This window comes from Microcaecilia unicolor, chromosome 12 (assembly GCF_901765095.1).
Source record: "Microcaecilia unicolor chromosome 12, aMicUni1.1, whole genome shotgun sequence".
NCBI classification, from domain to species: domain Eukaryota; kingdom Metazoa; phylum Chordata; class Amphibia; order Gymnophiona; family Siphonopidae; genus Microcaecilia; species Microcaecilia unicolor.
This window is the reverse complement of record NC_044042.1, coordinates 30,476,753-30,497,589: the sequence shown is the minus strand read 5'-3', so window position 1 is coordinate 30,497,589 and position 20,837 is coordinate 30,476,753. Positions and strand designations below refer to the sequence as shown.

The 20,837-nt window shown below is 43.3% G+C and overlaps 1 protein-coding gene across 1 annotated transcript in view; it reads left to right on the top strand.

The window, feature by feature from the left end:
- LOC115481366 (integrin alpha-M-like) overlaps window positions 1-20,837 on the top strand; it is a 152,906-nt gene that overhangs the window by 74,440 nt on the left and 57,629 nt on the right. The window contains 6 exon segments of the mRNA XM_030220448.1: window positions 2,942-3,015; window positions 5,816-5,963; window positions 7,230-7,363; window positions 8,457-8,591; window positions 12,212-12,415; window positions 17,167-17,297. Of these exon segments, the coding sequence (XP_030076308.1) occupies window positions 2,942-3,015; window positions 5,816-5,963; window positions 7,230-7,363; window positions 8,457-8,591; window positions 12,212-12,415; window positions 17,167-17,297 (826 nt within the window).

Below are 20,837 nucleotides of genomic sequence, written 5' to 3'. Positions count from 1 at the left end.
TCTGGACATTGTGGTTGGCTTTTTCCACTCTTCTTGGTTTGTTTGTATGACTTTGTGGATACTTTTTTTGTGCCTTTTGCCCTTGACATCTACTCTTGAACCATTGAGATTAAAGAGTTTAGCTTCTGGAATCAGTCACATTTTGTGTTCCCATGTCCCTGGGCATGGCAGCAATGCAAGCTCAGCAAGAATGTCAGCTTCTATTACACAAAATCTACCGGGCTATTGAACAGATAGTTCAGGGCTTGTTGACTCTGAGAATAGACTGAAACGTGACTACAGCACTTGCTTGAGCTCTATCAAGCTCATCAGCAGCCACAGGCAACACTGAACGAGGACAATATAACTTCTGAGCCAGAGCACATAGTGGAGGCATAGACTGGGGATCATACATACTCCCAGCATACTTTGCAATTGAGGTGTTAAGATTAAGGACCATGGTCACAGATAGCACCATTCAAAAATGTATTACTTTCCACACTACTACTTTGCAAGAGGTCATGATAAAACATACAGTTGAGAAGGAAGTTATAGCTCTACGACAGCAACTTCTCTGCGGGGAAGTGGTTGGGGCACCTACAGAAATAGAGGGTGGTAGCATAGGGGATAAGTATAGCAGAGGGCATGTATGGGTACAAAGCTTATCTGACAAGTTCTAGGGTACAGATGTAGATCTAGGAGTTATCAGCATGAAAATGGTACTGAAAGCCACGGGAGGAGATCAGAGCATCAAGGACAGCCAAGTAGAAAGAGAAGAGGGCCTATGACAGAGCCTAGAGATGCACCAAATGATAATGGGATAGTGGTAAATGAAGAGCCACCAGAGACATAAACTGAAAGTACAATGGTAAGGTAGGAAGAATGTCAAGATAGAGCAGAGTCCTGAAATCCAATTAAGAATACGTTTATCCACTCCTACCCTAGCTAAGATAATATTAACCATCTCTCTGACCTCGTGTGCAACTTTCTTTAAATCAGTCACCTTACTTTCGAACTCTTCTTACTCTCTTACCTATCTATATGTTGCATCTTTGCTTTACCCTTTACTATGAATTAAAATATTCTGTTACGTATTGTGTTGACATTGTAAGTAGTATGACAAAGTTATCACTCAAGCTGGGAATGTAGAATTGGCTGGCGGGCACTTGAAGATTTGGAAGTACATGAAGATTATGAATCATTATCGATGAGTGTCTGACATTAGTGCCTGTTCTATCTGTTGATATTCCTGTGAGTTTAAGTGGGCTTCATTGACATTTGGACACGTATTAAGAATGATTCCTGCAGTATGGTAAGTGGAGTTTTTTTCCTATGATGGTGAACCGTACACATGCCTTAAAAGTATTGCAGGCTGGGTGGCTCTTCTGAAGTTTTTTCCTCCACTGCTGTAATTGCCTATTGCTCATGTTTGATCTATTCTTACTGTACACCGCCCTGAGTGAATTCCTTCAAAAGGGCGGTCAATAAATCCTAATAAATAAAATAAATGAACCTCTTCAAAAAGGCCTACCCCAACGACCCCACGTAACCCTCTTCACCTACCAACACAGCATAACTATGATCGAACAGGTCAACACGCAATCTTCATCCATTCCGACCCTCCACTTATACCTCATACGATCACTATACAACTTTGTATTTGCTATCCACCAAGTGGGCAAACACCTTCGGTGGTACTATGTAAGCCACATTGAGCCTGCAAATAGGTGGGAAAATGTGGGCTACAAATGCAATAAATTAATTAATTAATTAAGTAAATGTGACAGGGAGTAGATGATGATCAACAATGTCAAAAAGCAGCAGATAGATCAAGGAGGATGAGGATAAGTAAAGCCTTTGGGAACTTTGGCAAGAGCAATTTCTGTGGAATAGAAAAGAAAGTGAAGATAGTAGAGGTGAATGGTGTATAGAATATTGTGCAGACTGCAATTTCAGCTCAAGCAGCCAATATTAAGTCCGCGGGAGGCAGGCTGACTAAGTCCCACTCAGCGCTGAGTCTGGACATTCAATATGGGGCCATTTCCAGTGACTGGCATTGAATATTCGTTTTTTTTTACAGCTGGTTTAAACTTAACTGGCCAAGTCAATATTCAGCGCTGGCCGGTTAAGTTTATAGCAGCCAAAGATAGGACTGCTATTTAGGTGGTCCCATTTGGCTGACAAATTTAGCTGGCGATGTGCTGAATATTTGTGGCTTCTCGATTATATCACGTGATGTAGCTGGTTAGCTGCTATGCACTAAGTTATAGTGGCCAAAAATAGACCTGCTATTTACGCTATTTATGCTAAATGAATATTGACGCTAACCGGTTATGTCCTGCGACATAGCCGGTGACCAGGCTAGCCACTAAGCGGTAATAATCAACCGAGATAGCCGGTTATCTTGTGCAGATTATTAGTGCTTAGCCGGCTTAAGGCTATTTAACCAGCCAGGAGCTGTTCCTGCCTGTTTAAATAGTTTAAATATTGGCCGGTCTGGAAATATATGTACTAGCAGCAAACTTCAAATTGAAATTACAGACATGCTAACTTTTGGAAATATGGTACAAAAGTTTATAGGTAAAAAGTACCCACAGACTGTCTCAATATGAACAATGTGAGCATTACTCGCTGTTTGAAGTAAATATTGCAAAATCTTGAGCCGATGGCCTTCTCCATTATTCTGGTTGATATTCAGTGCCAGAGCTAAGTGTTGCAGCACCTGCGGACACCAGTGCAGAAAATGCATCAGTGTGGCGCCCTGCCCCTCCTGTCCCCACAGAGCAGCACTGGAAGTGCCCCCAATTGTGCCTGGGGCAACGCCCCGCTGGCCTCTCTAAAGCTGCTTTTATTCCTGTAAAAGTAATGGAAAATGAAGATGCTGATACATCATGTTAATTATGAACATGATTTCGAATTAACGCCCTGTACCAGTTTTCATTTTCTCTTTCTTCCCTTACAGGTCTCTCATCTCAGAGTGATAGCTCCTTCCAATTCGAAATGGCCCAAACTGGGTTCAGTACTGCCATTTCACAGGTAAGTGGTTGGCAGTGGTTCCTGGTGCTATTTGGTCTTCTGAATGAAATACATGCTGATTTAGCAGCCTTGAAGGAGAACTGTCATTTCTTCATGCTTGAATCTGTGTGCATGATACTATAGTTAAACTGCCCTTTCATTATTGAATGATTCAGATCCTACAGATGTAGGAATTTCAATTAGAAACTTGGGGGAGGCGTGGAGGAAAGATTGATGGATGGAAGCTGGCCGAGGGGGGGAAAAAAGCACTCATCATACAATTTGATCTTTCGAGCACTTTTTATAAAGTAGACCACAAATTATTAATAACAATTCTGAGAAACACTTGTCTAACAGGTCACGTTTTGAATTGGTTTCAGGGTTTCTTTACAAATAGATCTTATTTATTTATTGGGATTTATTAACCATCTTTATGAAGAGATTCACTCAAGAGTGAGTACAGCAGGTACAGTTTAACATAAAACGTACAATTTTTTACAGCATAATTAAAGGAAAATGAGCAAACAAAAATACAATAGATGAGGTAAACTTGCAAACAACAAATTGAAACCTAATAAAAGGACTAACATGAAAGAGTATCAGAAATATACACATTTAACAGCACTGCAGAACAATCACATAACATAAATATGATACATGTCAGTACAATACAAATGATACTAAAATAGACAACATGGAAGATCACTCAAATGACAAAAATATAATATGATGACAGAATACATAGTAATATAGTAAATGACGGCAGAAAAAGACCTGCATGGTCCATCCAGTCTGCCCAACAACATAAACTCATATGTATACCTTACCTTGATTTGTACCTGTCCTTTTCAGGGCACAGACCGTATAAGTCTGCCCAGCACTATCCCCGCCTCCCGCCACCGGCTCTGCCACCCAATCTCGGCTAAGCTCCTTATGATCCCTTCCTTCTGAACAGGATTCCTTTATGTTTATCCCACGCGTGCTTGAATTCTGTTACCGTTTTCATCTCCACCACCTCCCGCGGGAGGGCATTCCAAGCATCCACTACTCTCTCCGTGAAAAAATACTTCCTGACATTTTTCTTGAGTCTGCCCCCCTTCAATCTCATTTCATGTCCTCTCGTTCTACCGCCTTCGCACCTCCGGAAAAGGTTTGTTAATACTTTTCAAATATTTGAACGTCTGTATCATATCACCCCTGTTTCTCCTTTCTTCCAATAAAATGATACCAATAAAATATCTAATAAGCACACATTAGAGTATTTATGATGCTAATGCTTTTCCTACAATACAGCTTGCTCTGTAGCTGAGGGGCCAATGCAGATATATAGATGGGGACAAGATGGGTAGTACAGAGTCAACTGGGATAAACAGATGGGTGGCTAAACTCAGGGGCCCGTTTACTAAGCCAGGTAAGTGTCTACGTGCGCCCATTGCATGCCAAAATGGAGTTACCGCATGGCTATCACGTGGCCCTTGCAGTAATTTCATTTTTGGTGCATGTCCGCTACGTGCCCGAAAAATATTTTTTATTTTCTGGCGTGCATCAGCTACGCGCTCCAAGTGGCATTTGGCATGCATAGGTCATTACCGCCCGGTTACCGCATGAGACTTTACCGCTAGGTCAATGGCTGGTGGTAAGGTCTCAGACCCAAAATGGACGCGCGACAATTTTCATTTTGCCGCATGTCCATTTTCGGCAAAAATTTTAAAAAGGGCTTTTTTACATGCGCTCTGAAAAATGGATTGGTGCGCGCCTAAAACCCGCAGTCATTTTTCAGCGCACCTTAGTAAAAGGACCCCTCAATTTGGTAAAAATGAATGGTCTATACTTCAAGAGATGGACTGCAGATAGTGGGATTCCACTGGGCTCACCACTTTCCCCTATTTTGTTCAATGTCCTCATGGCGTCATTGGGCAGTGCTCTGGAGGCTGCGGGTTTCCGTGTTTTTATGTACGCAGATGATATCACGGTTTTAATTCCGACACATGATATTCATGAAATAAAACACCGCATAGAGGGTTGCATCTCTCTGATCACCATCTGGATGGTCAAAAATCGCCTAAAAAATTAATCTATGACAAAACAAAATTCCTCCTAGTAGGACAAACTTCATCTGTCAGTCTTCAATGTAACAAAGGATGCTATATTGGAGAAACAGGCCAGATGCTTAAGATAAGATTCAATCTACACAGACATCACATGAAAATAGCCGGTGCCAGTCAGGCCCCCACCCCTGTGGGCCAACACTTCACTAGACCAGAACACTGCACCAGTGATTTCACAGTAAGAATACTGAAAGGTAATTTTAAAACAATACAGGAACGTAAGACCTTTGAAATAAGAATGATTGAATATTTTGACACCCAACAAACAGGACTTAATAAGGATCTGGGTTTTCTAACTCATTATAAAACATAAAGCTGTATTTCTCTGTTTATTACCCTCCTCTTACCTACCAACACCCATTCTGTTAGAATATCAATGAAATGCTTTGATGTCCCCATGCATACCCCCACCCTCCCACTCTGTCAGACTGTCAAAGTAATGCTTTGATGTTTCTCTCATATATACTATCTGCTACCTCATTTGCTTATTTCCGATCTGAGGAAGAAGGGCAACCTTCGAAAGCTAATCAAGAAATGTATTAAGTTATGTCCAATAAAAAAGATATCATCTTATTTTCTTTTCCGTGTTTTATTTTGTTTGATTTCTATTGATAACAACTGTCTCTTTTCCTCTGATCCTTGATTTTGCTCGTCTCCTTTTGAAATAAGTTTAGTTTGTCCTTTGAGATCTCACTTCTCCTTTTTGCCTGCAGGATTTGCTGCTTCTGGGAGCGGTTGGAGCCTATGACTGGTCTGGCGGGTTTTACGAATATAGACAGGGAAAAGAGACAACTTTCATCAACTCCTCTTCCTCAGACACAGGGAGATCTGGAGCTACTGATATGAGAGACTCTTATTTGGGTAAGAAGAGGCTGCCATGGTCACATGATTCAAGATTTCCTACATAAAAAGGGCTGTTTCATAAAGGTTCAGGAGAAATTGCTTCTCCCCATAAACATGGTGTTATTTTTTCCATAAAAATACATGTGATTTGCATTACCATTGATATAGTGGCTCATAAGAGAGAATACTCTGCCTTCAAGGGAGGAGGGCTGCCTAAATGGTGAAGAAAAAGACCCTGAGGAATTCACTTACCCCTCCATTGCCCCAGATGCAAATAACTTTAGATTGTAAGCCCATTAGGGACAGAAAAGTACCTGCAAAAATATTATTTATTTATTTATTTTATTTATTGCACTTGTATCCCACATTTTCCCACCTATTTGCAGGCTCAATGTGGCTTACAAAGATCTGTTATGGCATCGCCATAACAGGGTCAATAATACAATTGGTGTTACAAAGAAATTAGAGAGAGCAAGAGGGTCTGGTCAAGGAGTTGTAAAGTAAGACGGTCTGAATAGAAGGTGTTTTGGTGTTGTGTTGTAGTTAATTATGGGTTCTCGTGGTAGGCCTTGTTAAAGAGAGAGGTTTTCAGAGCTTTTCGGAAGCTATTTAGTTCCTTTATCATTTTTAAGTGAGTTGGTAGTGCATTCCACATCTGTGTACTCATGTAGGAGAAGCTGGTTGCATTTGTTAGTTTGTATTTTAATCCTTCGCAGCTTGGGGTAGTGTAGATTCAGAAAGGTGCGGGAGGATCTTTTAGCATTTCTTGGTGGCAGGTCCACGAGGTCTATCATGTAGGTCGAGGCATCTCCATAGATGATTATGTGTAAGCTGCTTTGTCTGTATCTACAGAAAGGTAGTATATCAATTGTGGAATAATAATTCCCTACCTCTACCCTACCCTACCTCTACCTATCTCACCTATCCACATCTTACGATCACTTTTCAATTTACTATGTTACATCTACATGCATTTTATATTACTTTGTTTAATCTGCATTACTATTTAAACGACCCCTTTACTTACTGTATTACAGCTGCATCCATTTTATGCTACTTTGTTTAACCTGTAGGATTTGTAAGCCGCATTGAACCTGCTAATGAGTGGGAAAGCGCCGGGTATAAGTGTTACACAAATAATAACAAATGTTCACTCCTTGGCCTGCAGCATTAAGTATTCTTGACCAGATATGACTTTGCTTATTTTCAGATCTGAGGTATGGAGATTTCACATGGAATCAAACACCAATACACTTGTAGTTGAATCTGATTGTTTCTCTGCAGGTTACTCTGTGACAATTGTCCAGCAAGACAGAAAGCATTCCTACGTGGCTGGAGCTCCCAGGTATCAGCACAAAGGAATGGTTGTAATCTTCTCCCAGGTGGGCTCCACAATAAAGAGAATCTATGGGGAGCAGGTAAGACTAGTGAAAACGTGCCCTCTCCCTTATCATTTTGCACTTCCTAGCAGCTCCAGAGTTACAGCAGACAGCCTGGATGTTTCCCATCAGTTCCAGGAGACTTGAGCTGTGGCTGTCTAGTGCTGCTCTAGGAGACTGCTGGAAGGTCTGTGTGAAAGATGAAGGGGGAATATGGTCATTGGAAGTGGGATTTGTGATGCCAGAGCTGCAGCTCCACTAAAGGATATCACTAACTCATTATCTTATCCTCTCTCCAGGGCCGCCAAGAGGGAGGGGCAGAGGGGGCAAAATTCCCCGGGCTCGGCCTCCAAGGGGGGCCCGGCGCCAGGGTCTCTCTCTCTCTCTCCTGCTCCTGATGGGCCCCCGAGTGATCGGGTCCCAACAGGAGCAGGAGAGACAAAACTCCGGCACCGGGCCCCCCTCCAGCGCTGCTCTTCGCTCGCTTCTACCGCCGTGCCGAGCGGCTGCTTTTCCCCCTCGGGTGCATGCTCGGTTTTGAAACCGAGCATGCGCGACGAGAGAAAAAAAGCAGGGGCAGGGCAGGCATGGAGTGAAGAGCAACGCTAGATTCTTCCGCTGGCGGGGCCTCGGGATCCCTGCCAGTCCCAAGGTACCTCAGTTGCGGCAGCGACAGTCCTGGGGGGAGGGGGGGCAGGAGTGGCGACAATCCAGGGGGATGGTGGCGATTGGGGGGGCAATCGGGGGGCGGCAGCATTCCGGGCCCGGCAGCAGCGTCCCTGTCCCGGGCCTGGCTCAGACTCACATCCCTGCCTCTCTTCTTGTCAGATCAGATATGATCTTTAGACCACAAGGCAGTAGTGGAGGATAGTCCTGTGCTGAGAACTAATATTGTAATAGCAGCATTACTTATTGGCAAAGAATCCATGACAGTGTCAGAGTATCACTCTCTCACAGAAGGATGCTCTAGAATGAGGTCACAGTTTCACTTTGTTAGGGTGAAGGTCAGCAGTTTGCTTTATCTTTAGTTGCTATCTGTATTATGATGTCACAATTCTATTGCATATGACGTCATCATGGCTGCTACTTTTACGCAGAATAAAACTGCCTTAACCTTTTGTTTTCCTTTCAGATTGGTTCTTACTTTGGGGCAGAGGTATGCACAGTAGATCTGGATCGTAATGGGGCCACTGACCTCCTGCTCATTGGTGCCCCAATGTACCAGGGCCCCACGACTGGGGGAATGGTCCAAGCGTACCTCTTTTCTGTAAGTAAACAGCCACTTCCACTGATCGTCTCTGTTACTGGTTAAATTTTAATTCTAGGTACTGTATATGTAAAAATGAGACTCATAGAGTATTACTTTGTCTATGGTAAGGAAATGCATAGCAACATGTGGCTGTTTTATAGCTGATTTGCTTGAACTGTGTGGGATATCAGAAATAAATTGTGTATCTATTTTAGCCTACTTTCCCAAGAGAACAGAGGCTATAAGATTGGACTATGCGTGTCCCTCCTTCTCCCCTCCCCTAGAACTGTCAGGACCCAGGCTTCCCACTGAGGTTTTGATAATTAAACATAACAGCTACGATCACTGCAAGAACCCATCACAGAAGATGGCTAACTTCCGCGGTCAGCGCTGAGCCTGTATATTCAATGCCAGGCCATTTCCGGTGACTGGCATCGAATATCTGGTTTATTTCTATCTGGTTTAAAGATCACCGGTTAAGTCGATATTCAGACTTAGCGGGTTACCTTTAAACTGGCCAAAGATATCCTACATTTTCATGCGGCCAAACATGGCCGCTAATCCGGCTTTAAAAATTGGTAGATAGCCAGTCGTATCAGGCAATATAACCTGCTAGCTGCTAACTGGGGATATTCTGCGGGTGATAACCAGTTGTCCCCGCTGAATATCAGTGGATAGGCAGTTAAGTGCTATTAAATAGCGCTGAATATTGTGTGTGTGTGTGGGGGGGGGGGTGTCTTTAGATAGCCCTGTGCACTTCTAACCTAGTGGTAGGAGAAGAAAGATGCATTTAGAGCTATTGCTGCCTCTGACGTATCTCCTGTGACTGAGGCTACCAAACCAATGACATCCACAGATGCCTCCCAGGGAGGTCTCAAGTGTAGAAATTAGGCATATGATTGTCAGGATGAAAGCAACTTCAATCAACTGTTTGTCTCAACTTTGTTCTCTCTCTCCGGGGAGGCAGTTGCTAGTTTTTAAAAAGTAGATGGAGAATTAAGTAAGATTTTTGATAAGGTTAATTCTCATGATCAGTCTTTGTAGTCCTTGTTAAAGTTAATGTTCTATTAGAAAATAAGCTGGATTATTTGGAAAATGCTTTGCAATATAATAATTTGGGGGGGGGGGGTCTTAATTTTCCATATTCTAGACTGATATTGACTAAAGAGATGTTTGCAACATTTCTGTAAGGTTCTGGCCCTCAAGCGCTCCTCTCTCCCAGGGGCTGATGCACAAAAGGTTGCCATTAAATACGGGAGGTACAGGTGAATTTACAGAGTTACGAACAGCAACTTACAGAGTCACAAACAGAAAAGTTTTTTGTAGTGCCGGAAATGTCATGCACTGGGGTTGGGAACCAGTGGCGCAGCTACATGGAGCCCCCCAAATTTCTTCTGGGCCCCTGGTTTGCTGGTGGAGGTCCCCAACACCCGCCAGCTGAAGCCTTTATCCAGCAGTGGTCTCAGCATCACCGTGTTGCCTGCCCTGCTCGCTCGTCCCCTCATGTCCGGCACGCTCCTTTTAGAGAATCTGAGCATGCTCAGTTTCACTAAAAGGAGCGTGCAGCACATGAGGGGAAGAGTGAGTAGGGCAGGCAATGTGGCGACACCGAGACCGGCACTAGATGAAGGCTACACCTGATGGGGGTTGGGGACCCCCGCCAGTCAAGGTATTAAATTGCTGCAGCGAAGTGGCAAGGAGCGGCAAGGCGGTGGCGGAGGGGGACAGTGAGGCGGTGGGGTGGCAGACCAAAATGTGCCCCCCACCTCGGGCTCTGGCCCCCTCCTGCTGAAGGTAGGCAGGTGGAGACGGGACTGCGGCGCCAGCGGCCTGGGAGCAGGAGAGGGCGAGAGCCTCCGGCACCGGGCCCTCCTTCGTAGCCCGGCCTGAGGAATTTCCCCCCCACCCCCTCTCGGCGGCCCTGACCTTAACTGATTCATTACAGTTCCAAGCACTGGTTACTAGTATACAGCAGGACCTTGTTAGGGCTCGAGGTGTAGGAGTGCTGAAGTGACGGTCCCCCTATTGAGAAAGTGTGGGAGGCAATACATGAATTTCAGCCTGACTATGCAGGTTTCATACTCTTTTCTTTTTGATGTTGTATTAATATATATCTTCCTTCCATATTTCTACTTGAATGACTTTAAGGCTGTAGGTTTGTAGTGATTGGAGTTTCTCTTCTCTTTTTATTTCTTGCAGCTGTAAGTCATTTCCCTTGTTTAATTTACTACCAACTTTAAGGCTCTATTTTTATAGTGATTGGGGTTTCTTTTCTCTTTTTATTTCATGCAGCTATAAGTCTTTGAATGGTTTTGTAAACCAAAAACTGTGAGGTTATTAGACCCATCTCTTCCGCTATTAAATCTAGCTCATTGGTTAGTAGATCTCGCCGTTCATCATATCAAACTTTATGGTAGCGTGACCAGGCCAATATTAATTATATTCAACTTCACAGTCACTGCTTGGTTCATCCCATGCCACAATCATTATCCCAGTTTCAACAGAGATTCATGAGATCTTGCTGCACTGTTTCCAGATCTGCATCTGTAGTTGCCCAGACCTGAATGTGCAGTTATTAGACTTCACAATCACGGGACAAGAAGATGTTGCCTGGTTTATAGTGGAGACAGTTCTTGACACAGCGTCTAGCAAAACTTGGATTCATGTTGGCATGAGAAGTCTCCCTTGCTATCATGTACATACAGTAAGTACATAAGTATTGCCATACTGGGAAAGACCAAAGGTCCATCAAGCCCAGCATCCTGTTTCCAACAGTGACCAATCCAGGTCACAAATACCTGGCAGAAACCCAAATAGTAGCAACGTTCCATATAGAACCCCAAAGAGTAGCAAGATTCTAGAATTCTAAAGAATAACAAGGTTCCATGCAGAATTCAAAGTGTAGCAACATTCCATGAAGAACCCCAAAGAGTAGCAAGATTCCATTTAGAATCCCAAGTACATAAGTGTTGCCATACTGGGACAGACCAAAGGTCCATCAATCCCAGCATCCTGTTTCCAACACTGGCCAATCCAGGTCACAAATACCTGGCATGTATTGAGAACTAAAGAACTAGAGATGAAGGAACTTTTCAAGCTAAGTAGTTTGGTCGTTTTTTGAAAGATACGAGTTTTTGATTAAAAACATGTGGTTAAAAAAACAATATTTATATATATAAAATAAAGGGAGAAAAAAAAGCTTTGATCAATGACGAATATACGCCCATTCTAAACAGTGTTTGGCTTGAAAAATTGAGTCATAGAAGTGGTGTCATGTGCATCTGACAGACCCAATAGTGCTACTAAAAAAAATTGTATTGTTTAAGGAAATTTTTGAGCTTTATAGCAGCTGGGTATTTGGACTGAGATTTATATGTGCCGTCCCCTCCTTTGAAGAAAGTTTGTGATACTATTGAGATTGAGAATAAGTGTGTGGGTTATTAGACTTCACGTCATACTTTCAGACTAGCAGGAATTTACAAATGTTTTAAAAGCCTGTACTGTATTCTACATGCAAAATAAGATGTTGTCTGTGCAGTTCTATTAGTTTTACTGAGAATTAGCAATTTTTCTTCCAAGAATAATGGACCGTAACTGTTACCTGCCTCCCCTTTGATTAGTCGTGTCTTCTTCTTCAGGGGTCGATAAAGGAGTTAAAGAAGCTTCAGGGCTTGCCGGGGCAAATGTTTGGCCGTTTTGGTTCCTCTATTGCAGAACTTGGAGACATCAATGGAGATGGTATAACTGATGTTGCAATTGGGGCCCCTCTGGAAGACAACCAGCAGGGTAGAGTCTATATATTCCATGGAGAACGATCCGGGATCAAGTCTGAATACAGCCAGGTTGGTCATTTCAACATTTCTTCAGCAGAGAGTTGCTAGATGTGTACTTACCTGCTGACAAGTGAGTGCAGGATATGAATTTGGGGTGCAGGGGTGAGGGCAGAAGACATGGACACAGGACCTTAGTGCAAAGCAGAGCTTAAACAGAAAAGAAAAGGACAAGGTCCTGAATGCAGCCCATGAATCCAGATGATAAGGGACCTAATTACTCAGCAGCGGCAGCCAGCGCATAAAGTTAAGCAGTGGCGTTCAACGATATTCATAGATTCAACAGTGCTGTCCATTTAACTAACGTTGCTAAATGTGTGTGTGATCAGCAATTGCATTTGAACTTAGAAACGCTATTTTACAGACGTAATCATTTACTATACTGTTCCTAATCGGAAGAAATTGAGACGGATTACAAGTAATGTATAACTTCTCTTTTTAGTGACTGAACGTTACTGCTAAAGACATAGGGGTCGATATTTAAAACGATTTAAATGGCCAAGGGAGGCTCCTGGCTATCCACCGATTTGGTGGTCATATTTAGCTGCGTCAAACCCTGGTATATCTTTGGCTGGTTTAAAGATAACCAGCTATGTCTGGATATCAGCATAGCTGGTTATCTTCAAACCGGCCCAAAACCCCCCAGATATTCAATGCCAGTCACCAGAAACGACCCAGCATTGAATATCCGGGTTCAGCATGGACCACGGGAGACAGCCCTGCTATCTGGCTTTAACTGCAAGACAGGGTATTGATGTGAGGACTGGGCACAGGACAGTGTCACAGAGAATGAATGCAAAGCATAACACATAGTTACAAAGCACCGATACAAGGGATGGGCACAGAGCCTGGGCTTAAGAATTTGGTACATGCTGGGCACAAATACAGAGCATAGGCAAAGCGGAAAATAAATAAGTTAGTATAGGATGTGATAAAAGACAAAGGGAACACTTGGAAGAATACCGAATGTGATGTGAATTGAAAGTACAAGGTGTCCTTTGCTATCTAATAAAACATTAAGGAGCTGATGTACTAGAGGGTAATAAGTCGGTTGCCATAAAATAAATGTATTAATGGTGTACTTCAGCTTTTAATTTACAGTAAGTGCTGTTCCCTGGTGTTGGTGTAGCCAAGGTTGCATTTTCCAGTATAGCAATAGGCAAGAATGTGCCAGTGATTTGAATTGTGTTGCTGATTAGTTTATAGATTTTTGAGGGTTTCGTGGGGGTGGGGGTTTAGTATGGGGTGCTGGGATTTTATATTGTGATTGATGTGTTGTATTTGTTTTATTGTTTTGCTTTGTTTTTTTGTGCTCTGCTTAGTTATACTTAGAATATAAATGAATCAGCCTAATTCTGTTTCTGAATTTATCCCTCCATACCAAACTGTGGGACTTTTAAAGTGAAAAGGAAATTACTTACCACCTGGAGGCTGGCATTAAGTAGAAAAGGAATGAGGAAATTCATTTTTGAAGCGTTGGGGCCACTTCTTTCATTAACCTGGACCTTCTGCTGCTTTGGCTGCAGCAGCAATGAGAGGATGGAGACAGAGAAAGAGAAGATGAAAGGCGGGAGGGGGGGGGGGGGAGGCAGAAGGAGGAAGAAGGGAGTGACAAGAGACCTCTGCTAATGGAAGCCATATAAGCATACATAGAGCCAGGCTTCCTTGGTCTTGCACCTCTATACTGAGCCTTCAATGTGTTTCTACTACTAGTCATTTCTATAGTGCTACTAGATGTACACAGCACTGTACACATTATATGCAGGTACTTTCTCTTTCTCTAGAGGGCTCACAATCTAAGTTTTTGTAGCTGGGGCAATGGAGGGTCACAAGGAGCTGCAGTGGGAATTGGAACGCAGGTTGCCAGGATCAAAGCCTGCTGCACTAACCATTAGGCCACTCCTCTGTCCCTAGACTTCTTTCAGCCTTTTCTTCATGGTGCACATCTGATTGGAACATGGCTTCCCTTCTCCGGTTTGGTAGGAGGAGCTACCATTTGGTATGGGTAGTCCTTTGCAGTCCCAGTATCCCCTTGGAGTGGTCCATATTGTGCAAAGATCCCCCTCCACTCAAACAGGTTGCTTTTTCCACAATGTGCCCATTACTGGCGTGAATATTTTATTGGTGAAGAGTGTTCCAGGTCTTGGTGAAGAGAGAGGTAATGTTCCTCAGCTCGGAACAGGAGGTTGTGGATTCTGGTTGTAGGCAATGAGTAGAGAGTTTCCTCTTTTCATACCATCTCTATCTTCTCCTTCCCTCCTTGTCTTTGTCTTCTTCTCATTTCCTTCCTTCTTGACCTGTCCTCCCTCTTCCTTCTCCTCGTCTTCCTCATCCTTCTCCTCTCTGCACTAGCTCCCATCATTCTTTTGCAGTGCTCTTGCCAAATGAGTTGGACAGCCATGCTTGTCGCCTTGTCTAAAGGGCTGATGTTTCATTGATTCTGTGGCTGCTATGGTTTGCTAAATATATCACAGAGTAATTTTGAAGGTCAGTCCAGGGTAAAGCCATGATTTACTACAGTTTATTTTTTTTCCTATTTTGTGTCCCTGAGAAAAATGCTTGAAGGTCTATTTGCAAAAGACTTGCATGGTTAACCAGATTTTATGTATTCAATCTTCTTCCTTTACCTGTCTAAATTTGTGGTCATCTTTGACTCCTCCCTCTCCTCGGCCCATATTCAACAGATTGCTAAAACCTGTCATTTCTTCCTTTATAACATCGCCAGAATTCGCCCTTTCCTTTCTGAACACGCTATCAAAACACTCATCCACACTCTCGTCACCTCTCGCTTAGACTACTGCAACTTGCTTCTCTCAGGTCTTCCACTCAGCCATCTCTCTCCTCTTCAATCTGTTCAAAACTCTGCCACATGACTAATATTTCACCAAAGTTGTTATGCCCATATCAGCCCTCTCCTGAAATCACGTCACTGACTCCCTATCCGTTTCCGTATACAATTCAAGCTCTTCTTATTGACCTATAAGTGCATTCACTCTGCAGCCCTCACTACCTCTCCACCCTCATCTCTCCCAACACTTCTTCCCTAGAACTCTGTTCGCTAGGCAAATCTCTCCTACTTGCACCCTTCTCCTCCATCGCTAACTCCAGACTCCGCTCCTTCTATCTCACCGCACCTTATGCCTGGAATAGGCTTCCTGAGCCATTACGTCTAGCTCCATCCCTGGCTGCCTTCAAATCCGGGCTAAAGGCCTACCTGTTTGATGCTGCTTTTGACTCCTGACTTGTAACTTTTATCTTATCCTTATGTGTCCTTCTGTCTGTCCTTCCCTTATCCTTTTTGGTCCTGTCTGTTTCTCCTGATTTAGATTGTAAGCTCTTTTGAGCAGGGACTGTCTTTCTTCTTCATGTTCAATTGTAAAGCACTGCGTACGACTGGTAGCGCTATAGAAGTGATTTATAGTAGCAGTAGTAAAATCACTACCTGCACAAATTTAGTTGAGTAAGAGAGGGGGCAAAGTGATCCCAGGAAAGGCTTTTAAAATGAGTCGGCTAGCATGATATTAAGCATTACCTTGCTAAATGTAGAGTAAGTGCTGCCATATAAAAGGAAATCCTTAAATCTAATCCGACAAACTTTGTCTAGTCAAATTTAGCTGGATAATTCCACCACATTGTTAGCTGGGTAAATACAACCTGAATAACTGACTAAAGATAGTGAGGTAACATAACCCAAATACCTTTAACGATGCATTCAGCTGAAAGTCGGCCTCTTAGTTAATCAGCGCCAAGTCTGATAACACAATACCATATGGTCCTGCAGAAAAATGACCTTGTATTAATTTTGCATATCAATAGGTTAGCACTGCCCTGCCCACAGCTCAGCCCAGGGAAATTCTAGTGATGTACACCAGGGGAGATACGCCAAAAGTAAAACTAACAGAAATGTGGGCTTGAGTTGAGGCAACAAGTGTTATGAATGTATACTGTCTAGATCTGTGGTTCTCAAACCAGCCAGTCAGTTTTTCAGGATATCCACCATCAATATGCATGAGATATATTTGCATACATCAAAGGCAGTGCATTGTGGGAAAGCTGAAAACTCGACTGGCTAGGTATGTCCCAAGGACTGGGTTGAGAACCCCCTGGTCTAGAGTACTGAAGAATCCATATTATTGCTCTTTCCATTTATAACTAACATCAATATTATTTAATAATTCTTTACTTTTTTTTTTTACTAGCAAGATCATTTGTTTGACACATTATTTCTGCTTATAACATGGGATCTAATTTGTTCAAAAGGTGCATGCTGATGTCATTTTAAGACCATAGCCAGTTATGAATTGAGGGGGATCCAGTGAGATTAGCTTATTGGTGCATTTTGGGGGGGGGAACACATTCTTCTCCCGAACAATCAGAGGAATTCCAGAGATGCAGCATACCTCTAAGAAGGATGTTGTGCTGTGAATGTATAGCATGAAGTCTGCTGCTGCTAAGCCAATGTTGGTTGGAATACTACAGATCTCGCCAAGGGCTTAGTTTCATTTTAATTTAAAAGCTTGGACTTATGACTGCAAGGGAATTTTCTCTGTTTGCTTAGGGTTTCAGTGGGTAAAATACTCTCCATTTGGTAAAGGTTTCTGAGGAAGCCGCATCAGCAATAAACATAAAACCATTCAAACGAGCCCATCATGTCCTACTTCCTCCTTTCAGCGCCCCCTACAGTTTACTATATGGGGGGCGATTTGAACTGTGCTTCTCTTCTGTTGGAGTGGTTGACATTTTCCTCCTCTTTTCATTGGCAGTGGATAGAAGGGAAACAGATGTCTTCCGGACTGATGTATTTTGGACGTGCTCTCAGCGGGGGAATGGATCTCAGTAATGATGGCCTGCCGGACATCACTGTAGGCGCACAAGCAAAGGCTTTTATCTTGAGGTAAAGTCTTCTTCATGCAAGCAGGTGCAGTCTTCAGCACATAAGTACATAAGTATTGCTATACTGGGAAAGACCAAAGGTCCATCAAGCCCAGCATCCTGTTTCCAACAGTGGCCAATCCCGTGGCCACCTCCTGATACTGACGGCTGCTTCTGTTACAGGTTTCCGTCAGTTCCTGCAGGTGCAGGATAAGTCTGATACCGTGAAGTAATCGATGCAGGTGTGAATTCAGTCAGGGCAAACACAAAGAGTTTCTCCAGTTGTCAACTTTAACGGAAACAGGATCCAACCTGGCTAAGTTTCGGAAAAACCTTCGCCAGGGGTCTACAAATAATAAATATAATAAAATGAATAAAAGTGTAAGAGAGATGATGTTTTGAATCTGTGAATGTATTTTGGAAACCAGTGTGATAGTTTAGTTTGTTTTGTTACATTTGTACCCTGCGCTTTCCCACTCATAGCAGGTTCAATGTGGCTTACATATTATATACAGGTACTTATTTGTACCTGGGGCAAAGGAGGGTTAAGTGACTTGCCCAGAGTCACAAGGAGCTGTAGTGGGAATTGAACTCAGTTCCCCAGGATCAAAGTCCACTGCACTAACCACTAGGCTACTTCTCCACTAGCAACATTCCATGTAGTAGTCGGCCCTTGCAGATCACCAATGTGGCCGCGCAGGCTTCTGCTTCTGTGAGTCTGACGTGCAGGACGTCAGACTCACAGAAACAGAAGCCTGCGCGGCCTTCTACATGGAATGTTGCTAGTGGAATAGCAACATTCCATGTAGAATCTCCAATAGTAGCAACATTCCATGTAGAATCTCCAATAGTATATATTTTGTTACATTTTTTACCCCACGCTTTCCCACTCATGGCAGGCTCAATGCGGCTTACATGGGGCAATGGAGGGTTAAGTGACTTGCCCAGAGTCACAAGGAGCTGCCTGTGCCTGCAGTGGGAATCGAACCCAGTTCCCCAGGACCAAAGTCCACCACACTAACCACTAAGCCACTCCTCCACTCTTACTATTATTTTTAGTTTTGTATAATTAATTTTAACAATGATCTTTCTAATACTTTTATTCATTTTATTCTATTTACTGTTTGTAGACCCCTGATGAAGGTTTTTCCAAAACTTGGCCAGGTTGGGTCCTGTTTCCATTAAAGCTGACATTTGGATAAACTCTTGCTGAGTTTGTCCTTCCTTGGATCGCTGCTGCTGTTTGGTTGTCTGTTCTGCTTTTGCAGTAGACTGTCTCCTGTTTTTTTTTTCTGCTGTGAATTCAATCAGGACAAAATTCTGTATGGCGCTGAAAAATCGTTGCCGAAAAAAATGAGAGCTAAGCACCATTCTGTAAAAAGTGCTCCAAGTTGGATGCCATTTATAGAATAGTGTTTGAAGCAAGGATCCATGCCTAACTTTTAGACGCAAGGATTTACACCAACTAAAACCTGGTGTAAATACCTGTACCTAAATTAGGTACGGATTAGGCGTATTTGTGCACAAATTCTTGAAACACCCATGCCCTCCCATAGCCACGCCCCCTTTTTCAGATGCACACACTAGAATTTGTACACACATCTATATATATAATTCGCACCTCCAACGTTCTGAAGCTGACTCCGTGGCAGCGTGGCAGTGAAGCCAGGTAGTGTTCGTAGGGTTCGTAATCGCACTCCCGATCACTGCTCCGCCCTCAAGCGAACTCTGTGGTTTCGCTTCTGTTTCTGCAGTTCCTGTGGTCCCACCCTTCTGCAAACAGGAAATGAGGGCGGGACCAGAGGAACAGCTGAAACAAGCGTCGTCTGTACTTGCTGCACTTCAGTGTTGCCGGACGAGCAGGAGTAAAACGTTTTCAACAGCAGCTCCCAGCAACGTGCAGTCGGGGTGGATCAGCCCTACCGCCCGTCCCTCGCCGCTTTGCGATGTAAGTATGCACTCCGGGGGGTGCGCTCCAGAGGTGGGAGGGTGCGCCGTGCTGCACCCGGGGCGGGGGTGCGCAGCGGTGACCCACCCCGGGTGTCAGCTGCCCTCGCTATGGCACTGGGTCAACATTCAATGTTTGCTGCTGAGAGACTGCTAATACATTTGGTCTGTGGAGATGTGGAGGCGCATTTTCGATATGACATCTGTGTCGGATTTTGAACATTTTATGCTAACTGTCCCAAATCCAAATAGGAAATATGGCCATTTTCAAAAGAGCAAAACATCAATCTTTTTTTTTTTTTAAATGGCCATAGGCAAGATGTTTTCATTCTCTGTGCATTTATCTTTTGAGGCCATTTTCACAAAAAAAAAAAAACAACATCCAAGTGAAAAACAGAGAAATTTAAGCCACTGGGATGTAGGAAGAGCCAGCATTTTTAGTAGACCAGCCATACAGACATCCCAGGAGAGCAATTGGGCACCCTAGGGGGCACTGCAGTGGACTTCATATAGAAGCTCCCAGGTACACGTCTCACCATTATAGAATAGCGCTTAAGTGCATAAATTTAGGTGCATCCATTTGCACCAACAAAAACGTGGTGGAAATGCTCCCGCGGAACCCCCTTATTCTGTAATTGCTCATGTAACTCAAATCTATGACCACACTCCACCTTGAAATGCCCAAGACCCTCCCATTCCTGCGCCTCCTTTTTTGAGACATGCGCAAAATTTAGGCACTGATCACACACCTAAATTTATGCGTGTAAATGCCAATTAAATCTAATTAGAGCCAATAATCATTTGTTAAAAAGCCAATTATTGACATTAATTGGCTTGTTCAGTTAAATTTGCATGCACAATTTTTGGTGACTTTTATAGAATCAGGGGGTAAGTCTTTACTTGCAAAGAGCTTGCAATCTAAGTGGGTGCTTGAGGCAAGGGGACGCAAGCTGCTCATTTAAGGAATGCCAGTAAGGGAAGTGGTTTCCGTGGCTCTCAAATCTGACCACTAGACCCACTCCTTTTCCTAAGCAGTGTTTCCCAAACCTGTCCTCAGGGAACCCAAGCCAGATTTTCAGGATATCCGCAGTGAATATTCACGAGTTATATTTGCTTACAATGGAGACAGGGTAGTTTTTGCAGGAAGGGTGTGGTTGTGGTCGCACTGTTTGCAGTCCTCTTATCACCCATTCTACAACATTCTGAATAAACTAGCAGCCAGATGCACTAAACTAAACGAGCCTTTAACGACCATTTAACAAACAAGTTTTAAACCGTGGCATGCACTAAAGGCCATTTTCCGATGGCGGTAGCAGCTAAAGAAAACTGAATGCAGATGAGCAAATTGTGCAGAAACCCTATTGTAATGAGATGCACTAACCTTTTCTGATTGCCTTAACGGTGGAAATCGCCGGAAAATTTAACGAGAGGTTGTACCTCTCGTTGGGGCTGCACTAGATTGAAAAATTGTCAAAAATGTAAGTCATATATGCTGCCCGACGATGCCGTGCCACTCACCTCCCCGTTTTTCAATCAGCTGATATTGGAGAGTGCAGTTGAAACCGTCCATCAGAAAAATAGCCTTCCATTTTGGCTGGGTTTTCAATCAGCTGAT